Below are 10,407 nucleotides of genomic sequence, written 5' to 3'. Positions count from 1 at the left end.
GAGGTACGGTGATGGGGCGCCCCACACAGTATCCGGCGGCTGTAGGTGCGGTGCTGGGGCGCGCGGCGCTGGGTCTGGCGGGGCGCGGGGCAGAGTAGTAGCGCGAGCTCTGGCAGGGAAGGAGGCGGTGCGGTGCTGGGGCGCGCCGCACGGTGTCTGGCGGGGGCGGGACAGGGGGCGGTGCGGTGATGGGGCGCGCCGCGCGGTGTCTGGAGGGGGCGGGACAGGGGGCGGTGCGGTGATGGGGCACGCCGCGCGGTGTCTGGCGGGGGCGGGGCAGGAGGCGGTGCGGTGATGGGGCGCGTCGCGCGGTGTCTGGCGGGGGCGGGGTAGAGGGCGATGCGGTGATGGGGCGCGCGGCGCCGACTCTGGCGGGGGCGGGGCAGGAGGCGGTGCGGTGATGGGGCGCGCCGCGCGGTGTCTGGCGGGGGCGGGGTAGAGGGCGATGCGGTGATGGGGCGCGCGGCGCGGACTCTGGCGGGGGCGGGGCAGGAGGCGGTGCGGTGCTGGGGCGCGCGGCGCCGACTCTGGTGGGGGCGGGACAGGAGGCGGTGCGGTGATGGGGCGCGCGGCGCGGCGTCTGGCGGGGGCGGGACAGGGGGCGGTGCGGTGCTGGGGCGCGTCGCGCGGAGCCGGGGGGCGGGGCAGAGTAGTGGCGCGGTGTCTGGAGGGGGGCGGGGCGGCGCCGGGGACGCGCAGTGCGGGGGGCGGGGCGGGGCCACGCGGGGCGAGAGGGCGTTTGGCTCGGGGCCGCGGGGTGGGCGCCCGCGGGCGCGCGGGGCGGCGCAGGGGCGCGCGGGGCTGGCGGGCGCGCGGGGGCGGCGGGCGCGGCGCTGCCAATCGCAGACAAAGGCCGCCCCAGTGAATCATGTGGTGCCGGGGGAGGAAGTGCGGCTTGTTTTCTTTCCTCCAGTCGCCGGGCTCCGGGCGGAGCGCGATGCTCGGAGACCCCCGCGGGGGCGGCGGCGGCGGCGAGCCCCGATGAGGCCCGAGCGCCCCCGGCCCCGCTGCAGCGCCCCCGGCCCGATGGAGGCTCCGCCGTGGGACCCTCTCCGCAACGACTCGCTGCCGCCCACGCTGACCCCGGCCGTGCCCCCCTACGTGAAGCTCGGCCTCACCATCGTCTACACCGTGTTCTACTCGCTGCTCTTCGTGTTCATCTACGTCCAGCTCTGGCTGGTGCTGCGCTACCGCCACAAGCGGCTTAGCTACCAGAGCGTCTTCCTCTTCCTCTGCCTCTTCTGGGCCTCCCTGCGGACGGTCCTCTTCTCCTTCTACTTCAAAGATTTCGTGGCGGCCAATGCGCTCAGCCCCTTCGTCTTCTGGCTGCTCTACTGTTTTCCCGTGTGCCTGCAGTTCTTCACCCTCACGCTGATGAACTTGTATTTCACGCAGGTGAGTCGCGGAACGCAGCGCCGCGAGCGGGAGGCACCTGGGCGGGCGCTCACCTGGCAGGTGGCTCCCCGCCCTGCTCGGCGCCGCCGGATGCCGGGGCGACGGCTGCCTGGGGGCGGTCACAGAGCCCCAGGGCTGACCGTGTAGGGGAAAAGGCACTGGGCTGGGGCCACCCGAGCCCTGTCCTACCTGCAGGCCATTCTGCAGGTACAGATACAAGGTATCGCCCTTGTATTCCCAAAAGAGGCGAAAGCGAAAGGAAGTCGGGGCCGGAGGCCACCACGTCTGTCTCTGCCCCTAGCTCAACATGGTCCAGTGGGCCATGGGACAGTCGGGCCCTCACTGTCCAGACACAGCCGCATCTTCCCTCACACACACATCAGGATCGGTACTGTGGGAAGTGTGTCCGCCAGGAAGACTTGAACTGTAGAATTTCTCCTCCATCCCGTCATCCCAGGGCACCTCACTCTGAGCCTGGAAAGGTCATCCGCATGTTGGTCTCCAGATTTGGGCCAGACGCCGGTTTTTTTTTCTTTTCTTTTCTTTTCTTTTTTGTTTTGAGTGATGGCAGGGTGGGATTGCCCCGTTTCGGGTAAGATGTTTTTCATCTCCAGCTTAGGAGCCCTCTTGAATGAACTGGAGCTTACTAATTCATTTCACAGGGTTGCTAAACAGCAGTCTGGGGTTCCACCCAGCTCCCCAGCTGCTGCGGCAGGAGGTCGGGCTTGCTGTCTGAGCCGGTCTGAGAGGCCCCCAAGAAAAAGCCATAAAGTTTACTGGGGCTCTTTTACGGGCACAGAGGAACCAGTTTATGAGGCATGTTGTTAATAAGCTAATGGGAGACCATGTGAATCGACTTGGCTGCTGTGAGGGCTGTCTTGAGAAAAGGACAGCTATTGTAAAGTGCTGTGCAAATACCGCGTAAAGAATTGCATAAAGGTTTAATAGCACAATGCCATCACCGTCATCTCTGATTCTCATTAGCTTTCCAAGCACTAAAGCATGCATTTTCACTAGGACTCTGCCCATGTCACCTGTTGATTTAAGAGCTCTCTCATGGGCAGAGGCTTTGTGCGAGCAGGCATTACATTCCTTTTCACAGCGTCCCTGTTTCTCTAAAGAAAATGCCATTGCTTAAAAAAAAGAAAGGCCAGAAAAGGTAGAAGCAGTCCATGACTGGAAATCTGGTGGAAATACGTTCTGACTGCAAAATAGCACACGTACCGTTTAGTAGCTGGTATAACCTTATAAGAATGGATCCACACTTGAAGTCTGCTGATATGTTCTGTGTAGCACCCTGTTTTCCAGTTCGCAAGTGGTGGGTTTTATCTCGCCAGCTACTACTTTTAAGCTCCCAAACTGGTTGAGGCAGTCAGCTACATTGCAGACTACTCCAGCTTTTTAGTGGGATCAGAAAGAGATAGTTCCTGCAAGATACAAAAGGCAGATGGGTTGATGTTACTTCCAGCACTGTGACAGCGATCGTGTTTTGTACTGAGATCGTTTGTGCCCCTTTTTGAAGAAAAAAAAAGAAAAGGGAAACGTAGGGCAGTGCCATAGCTCTCTGCTAATCACATGCAAATCCTCCGCCCGGCTGGATTAGGGCCAGGGCCACAGTTTCTGCACCATCTGCTGGTTGGCAAGTAAATGCTGAGTGAGGGAAAGAGTGACCAGGCAGACAGAGCTGCTCAGGCCAAGAGGCCTCAAGCTCTGGCCTCTTTATATCTTCCCAGTCTTTTTTTCCTCTTTATATATCTAGGGTGGCTGGCGGAGGAAGGTGGTGCCTCCGTGCTGGCATCCGAGACCCTGCAGAGCAGAGCCATCCCCTGGCTTCCTGACAAATGCTCTGATATTTCTGGGGAGTTCTAAAGGGAGTCACCCTTTGGGGCTCAGCTCGGCGCTCAGCTCTGACGTCACTCCCTCTTCCCTCCCGTGTACCTTCTCTTATTAAAAAAAATTTTTTTATGTTTATTTTTGAGAGAGAGACAGAGAGAGACAGAGCATGAGCATGAGCATGGGAGGGGCAGAGAGAGAGGGAGACACAGAATCTGAAGCAGGCTCCAGGCTCCGAATCTCAGCACAGAGCCAGACGCGGGGCTCGAACCCACGAACTGTGAGATCACGACCTGAGCTGAAGCCGGATGCTTAACTGACTGAGCCCCGCAGGTGCCCCCCTCCTCCACGTGCCTTCTCTTAGACAAGGTTCTCAACCACTGGAATTGCCAGGAGAGAGAGCCTTAAGAATTCCTGCTGCCCGGTCCCATCTCAGAACAAGTACATCATATTTTGGGGGAGGGGTAGCAGGAAATAATTAAGAAGTGCCTACTGTGTGCTAGGCACAGTTCTGAGTGGTTTGCTTATGCTTCACGGCAGTCCCCAGATAGTGTTCCCTTTTTGGGGAAGGTCAGAGAGGTTCAGTGACTCACTCAGGGTCACATGGTCAGTGCACGGAAGAGCCGGGAGACCCACCCACACTTCTGACATCTGAGTGTCAGGCCTGTCCTGCGTGGTACAGTATTTCTGGGAGAACATAGCCTATTGCGTACGTGACACCTGTTCTGCGAGGGGCGAACATCTGGCTGGGGAGACACAAAATGTACTGTGTACCACACGGTTAAGCAATGACTTCAGGGATCTAGGGGAGTGTATGCTTAAGCTTCAGGAGGCTTGAGTGGGAGCCGAGTCCTCAGAGAAGAGGCGGGTTTGGGGCAGTTTGGGAGGCTGCTTGGGAAGGAGAGGGCAGTGGCAGAGGGCGTGGCAGAAGCCTGGGGAGGAACTGGAAGGTGGTTCTGGAGCTGGAGGAAGTTTTTACTGTCATTGTCATCTGTGTCTGGCCCTGCGCCTGGGGCTCACTGACGTGTCTGTGGGTCCTCCTTGATGACCCGTGAGAAGGATCTTCTCACTCTCTCCTCCGAGGGTCGGAGAGGTGAAGACGCAGCCTGTGCAGCACCTGGTGAGGTGCCCTGACCATCCAAGTGCCGCGGTCTGGTCCCTCAGGGGCTGCACTCTTAAGTCTCTCCCCTTCCGTCTTTGGAATCTGGCTCTTCTGGGACTGGCCCAAGGTGGGGGTGAGGGGGTGGGGCGTGGACAGGGTTGTCTCAAGTGACTCCCTGCCTGTTCACTTCCAGCTTGTTCGCCTCTGGCTCTGTGGGTAACCCTGCCATGTGCCCATGTCTACATCGTGGACTTGGTTTTGTCCTGGCCCCCTCTGCCCGCCCCCCTTCCGTCCAATCCTGGCTTTGGGTGGGGCCACACAGGTCATGGGCTGGTGCCCACACGAGGTCTCCTCCCAGGCCCCCACCTGCCCCTTTCCTTTCTTTGCCCGCCTGGGGGCCCCGCCACTCACACAGATCCCAGGTGGAGGCAGGTGCTGCTCCTGAGTCCCTGGTGTCCTCAGACCTCCATGGCACAGGCTGGCCTCTGGCAGGACTCTCTCCACAACCCATTTTGTTCTCAGGTCTCCACCTCTTGGGACTGAGCGTTCCCAGCGCAGCTCCTGCCTGGGGAGCAGGGTGGCCAGGTCCCCTGCTTCCTGATCCCCCTGAGCAGTTCCCTTGGAGTTTTGTCTCCAGGGACCTGGGGCAACGGTCACATCTTCCACCATGAATATTGCCCTCCTGCCGGCAGGCTGATTGATGACTCCTTTTCTCCACTCTCTGCCCTGTCATATGGCCTGGAAGGTGGGGAGTTGGCTACTGGTAGTAATGGTTCTGCCCACTCTGAGCAGGCCCTGTGAAGGGTGTGAACGGCCGGCCCAGATGTCTGGGGCTCTCTCCGGAACATGGAGCACGGAGTACCTTTCGTTTCTGGCTCCGGGCCCCAGCACCCGTGCCGGCCCCCACCAAGCTCCCCCTCGGCTCCTTGCTGGCTCGGAAGGGGTGGGGCCGAGGCGTGAACCGAGGCCTTTCCTCCAGAGCCTGCCCTTCTAGCACCATTTGCCCTTCCATTTGCCCTTCACATAGAGGTTTCCATCAGAGCAGGACCCTGACACCTGAGGCACATGGGGCTGAGGTATTGTGGTGCCTCCCACCCCAGCTCCTGGGCCAGGGCAGCCCCTGGGCAGGGCGGGTCTGTCTGCAGACGTGGCGGTGTGGCCGTGGGCTCGGTGATCCCCGGGCAGCTGTGTCTTCCAGCCATTCTCACTGGGAATTACGAGTCTGGACCCCAGACTCTTGGGGTCCCTGAGTTCGGTTGAGTGGAGGGGGTTCAGCTTCTTGCTGCTACAGCTTTGTCTTGAGCCCGGTGACAGATTCCTGCCATCACAGTAGGGTGGTTTGAGGAAGGAAAAGGAGAGGTGCCCTCTCTCGGTGGGGGGAGATGTGGTGTGATTAGTGGATGCTGAGGCAGGAGCCGGGACCGTGGCGCGTCTTACAGGGCAGCTGGGAAGCTGCAAGGGGGGCTGGGGGGGGGGGGCGGGGCGCTGAGACTCATGGGAGGTGTCGGAGTCACCGTGGGGACCGGGGCTCATCCTGGGGGTCTGGGGGCTGTGGTGGGTGTCGGAGCACATCATGGGGGCCTGGGGCTCATGATGTGCCAGTAAAGGCCTATGAATCAGGAGGTATCGCTGGGAATGGAAGGAGCAGGGACTCTGGGCAGAGCTGGGTTCGAATCCTGGCTTCACCCCGAGTGTGGCTCCCGTGGCTGGTTATTGACCTTCCTCCCTGGGGAAGCGGCCACCATGGTGCCCATCCCCCTGGTTGGAGCAGGTCAAAGGAGACAGTGTCTGTGCGGCATCTCTCTGCACCTCAGTTAAGGTCGTCTTTCTGCCTCTAGCGGCAGGGACCACACCCCAGTGCTGGCTCTCCTTTTATCACCCCATCGGGTCACCAAAATGACTTTGAGACCACCGCGTGGCGGCATTTGTGTTTGTAATACGGTCGTGGCGCATGGCCTGCCCTCAGGGAGAGTGTGGAAGAGCCAGGAGCCGGGGAGAGTGGGAGGCTCAGCCGCCCGGCCCTTCAATTTGCAGGTGAGCCGACCGAGGCCAGGAGAATGCTAGTGACTTGTCCAGGGTCACCCAGCCTGGCGTGAAGAGCCGGGATGAGACCTGTGAGCCTGTGCTTGGTGCACACACGACCCCCAACTCACAATGCATCCCTGTCCTCAGCCCTGCTGACAGGAAGCCAGGAGGCAGCCAGAATCGAGTCCAGGGATCCTCTCTCCCCCCGCCTCCCCCACCAGGAAAAGGGAGGTGTTGATCTTAGGAAGAAACAAGTCTTGGCAGTCCATTTAATCAAGAAATATTTACTAAATACCTGTTGTGTGCCAGGCCCTGATCCAGGAGTTGAGCGGGGGGATGCTTGTAGGCCTGTTGGTGATTATGAAGAAGTAAGAAGCTTAGGAACACACAAGGCAAGCCTTTCACAGCCCCCAGGTACCTTATTTCAAAGCTGGGACCGGTCACACCAAGGCATATGCTCGGCCTCACCTCTGTGCACTGCACCCATGATCTCCTTGTCCTTGGCACGGGCTCCTTGTGGTCAGTCAGTGGACTAACAGCCTCCAGAGCTGTGTGTGTACCTGTGTGTGTACATCTGTGTGCGTGTGTCTGTGTATGTGTACCTGTGTGTGTGCTTCTGGGTGCATACATCAGTGTGCATGCCTCTGTGTGTACCTGTTTGTGTGCTTCTGTGTGTGTACATCTATGTACATGCCTCTGTGTGTGTACACCTGTGTGCCTGCATCTCTGTGTACCTGTGTGCATGCTTCGGTGTGTGTACATCTGTGTACATGTTTGTGTGTGTATCTGTACCTGTGTGTGTGCTTCTGTGTGTGTACATCTGTGCACATGCCTCTATATGTGTGTACGCCTGTGTGCATGCCCCTGTGCGTATCCATCTGTGTGCATGCCCCTGTGTGTGAACGTTTGTGTACATGCCTGTGTGTGTGTGTACCTGTGTGTGCCTGTGTACATGCTTCTGTGTATGTGTACCTATATGCATGCCTCTCTGTGTACCTGTGTGCATGTCTTTCTGTGTGTACCTGTGTGTGCGTGCCTGTGTGCATGCCTCTGTGTGCGTATGTACCTGCATGTCTTCCTGTGTGTGTGTGTGTGTGTGTGTGTGTGTGTGTGTGTAAGCGTCTGTGTATATGTCTGTGTATGTGCCTCTACGAGGGCATGGGCACACAGAGCCCAGGACAAGTTTCCTTATTTACCTTGTGTACCGCCCGGCACCAGCCTCTCCCAGGAAGTAGCTTCCCAGCTTTCTAAAAATTTCCCCCAGGAAGAAGGCTTCTAATTCCACAGCCTGGCTTCCAAGATCTCTCCTTGCAGCACAAGCTTTTAATTCTCCCTGCTCCCATTATTACTGCTTTGGTGCCGACCTAAGGTGAACCATATTTCATTAATGCCCTCGGCGCTCCTGGGAATGGTTAGACTCACACAGTGTATGTGAAATCAAACCCCACTGACCACGAAGCCTTGATTTCCCAACAGCAGAGTCCGATCCAAGCGCTGCCGGCTTCATCCGTGTGCACCGAGCCCAGACCTGCGGCTCCTGTCCCCACCGGGAGCTTTGGTCTGGGTCCCACACACCCTGCTACCTACAGGGATTTGTGGCATCTTCTTCCTCCCTGACTTTCCCCAGGTCAGATGAGCAGGGCCTGTGGGGTTGGGGGTGGAGGCAGGGAGAGAGCACTGTCCCCAGGTGGGTGTCATTCCCGGGGAGGGTGGCGGGTGCCCTCCCCAAGGACAGGGCTTTCATGTGTCCCCCATCTGAATGCCTGAGGCTCCCAGTGCCTGGGAGGGGCTCTTCCTGGAGGTGCTGGGCTGGGCAGTGAGGGCCGGGCTGTCTAGACGACAGACATTGACGGGCTCAAAGGCTGCTCACCCCCGTGACATCACCCTGAACTTCTTCGGTTTTCGAGAACAACACATCATGTGATCTGGAGCGTTGCTTTCGGCCGTCGGTTCCTGTTCTTCAGCTCCAGTGAGAGGAGAAGAGGCTCTTCCTGGTTTGTGGGCCTGTCTCAGCCCTGACGTTCCGGCAGGTCGGTTTTCCCGGGACAGAAATAGCCTCAGCAAACAATTTCAGACCATACCTGGCACGTTGGCATTCATAGAGGTTTGCAAAGGCTTGTGAATATTTTACTGTTTGTTTATCCTAGGGCTGAAGTGTGGAGTCTGGTAACCAGTGGGGACAGATTGAGGCCGAGTGGTTTTTCTCTACAAGTGGGTTGATTTCCTCAAATTTGTGCGTGGAGGGCCCCGAGGAAGGAAGTGGTGCTGGGTGCCCACGTCAGTGTTTTAGGCCTTTTGAGCTGCATACGGTTTCTGCTGTGTATTCTTTTATTTATATATGTATACATATGTGTGTGTGTGTGTGTGTGTATCTTTTAAAAGGTAAAAGCTATTCTTAGCTCACAGACCATACAAAAACAGACCGCGGGCTGCATTTGGTCCTTGGGATGAGGTTAGAACAAACCCAGCATTTACCACCAAGCTCCCGCCCCATCTTTACCTTGGTATTTTTGCTGGGACCCATTGGAAATGGACTCGGATTTTCATATGTCTCATGGTTAGAGAGCATCATTCACTCTCCCCTCCCCTGCCAGGGGCTGGGGAGAGACAGACGAGGGGCCTCGACTGGCTTGATGTCTTGTGACATCATCGGCTCTCTACCCCCTTTAATTGCAGACATACTTGCTAAACGTGATCCACGGAGTAAAATTGCACACATGCAATGGAATCGGCTCCCGGGCCGCACCTGCCTCGCGCTGCTCTCCTGGGCTTGCTGTTGGGGGCTGTGTCGTCCATCAGGCATGGTGCACGAACGGTGGTCACAGGGAGAGAAGGGTGCAGAATGTGAACACCACCAGCTCCCCTCCACAACCCCCCCCCCCCCCCCCCACCATGGCTAGGTGGCTAGGCCCCCATCAGGGCCGCACTCCTGTCGTGAGGGGACAGCACAAGCACAAAGCTGTGTCCACATACAGCTTTCACACACCTTTGCGCCGGAACCTAGAGATTCACTTCGTTCATTCAACAAGGTATGTTTTTAAAATTAAGGTGGGGAGCACCTGGGTGGCTCCGTCACTTCAGCGTCTGACTTCAGCTCAGGTCATGATCTCGCAGTTCGTGGGTTCGAGCCCCGCATCGAGCTCTGTGCTGACAGCTTGTAGCCTGGAGCCTGCTTCGGGTTCTGTGTCTCCCTCTTTCTCTGCCCCTCCCCCACTCATGCCTCTGTCTCTCAAAAATAAACATTAAAAAATAAAATTAAGGTGAACTGCACATAACATACAACTAATTTGTGTTGTGTACTGTTTAGTGGCATTTAGGCCATTAGTGCTATGCAGCTGTCATCTTTCTTTAATTCTAGAATGTTTCCATTACTCCAAACCCGTCGGGTAGGCGCTCTCTGGGCAGCCACGGAGTGCCCTCTGCCTCTGCGAGTTGACCTGTTCTGGATATTTGTCATCAGAGGAGTCACCCAGCAAGTGCCCTGGTGTGCCTGCTTCTCTCACCGAGCATAATGTTTTCGGGGTTCATCCATGTCATAGCTGGTATCATGACGTCATTTCTTTCTTTTTTAAAGTTTTTAAATGTCTTTTTATTTTTGAGAGAGAGAGAGTGAGTGGGGAAGGGACAGAGAACGAGAGGGGGGCAGAGGAAGTGAAGTGGGCTCAGCGCTGACAGCCGACAGCACAACCTGGGGCTGAAACTCACGACTGCGACCTGAGCCAAAGTCGGACGCTTAACCGTCGGAGCTATCCAGGTGCCCCACGACATCATTCCTTTTCAAGGCTGGATAATGCTCGGTTGTGGGCGTCTGCCACGGATGGTTACCCTTTCCTCCGTGGATGGACGTTGGGGTTGCCTGGTCTTGTGTTTCTGAGCACCTGTTCCTCTCTAGATGCCGTGTAGACAAGATTAAGGTCGAACATGGCTCCTGCCTTGAAGGAACTTGGTGTCGAGGGGGAAGCAGACTACCTGACGAACATCTCTCGTGCCATTGGCCGACATTACTTGGTCACAGTCCTCACAGCCGTGACACAAAGTGGGATGTCTCCAAC

At 57.6% G+C, this 10,407-nt stretch overlaps 1 protein-coding gene across 4 annotated transcripts in view; it reads left to right on the top strand.

Moving 5' to 3' along the window:
- Positions 1–799: 799 nt before the first annotated feature.
- Positions 800–10,407, top strand: part of GPR137B (G protein-coupled receptor 137B) — a 63,644-nt gene continuing 54,036 nt past the window's right edge. For 2 of the 4 annotated variants that reach the window (XM_019814290.3, XM_045039908.1), the window contains exon 1: positions 800–1,395. In XM_019814290.3, the coding sequence (XP_019669849.2) occupies positions 982–1,395 (414 nt within the window). In that variant the 5' untranslated portion in view covers positions 800–981. The remainder of the gene's footprint in view (positions 1,396–10,407) is intronic. The other 2 variants (XM_019814287.3, XM_003993898.5) reach the window with 2 other exon arrangements.

Source organism: Felis catus, chromosome D2, assembly GCF_018350175.1.
Source record: "Felis catus isolate Fca126 chromosome D2, F.catus_Fca126_mat1.0, whole genome shotgun sequence".
NCBI lineage: Eukaryota > Metazoa > Chordata > Mammalia > Carnivora > Felidae > Felis > Felis catus.
Note: the sequence above shows the minus strand (reverse complement) of the source record. Positions and strands in the feature narration are given on the sequence as shown.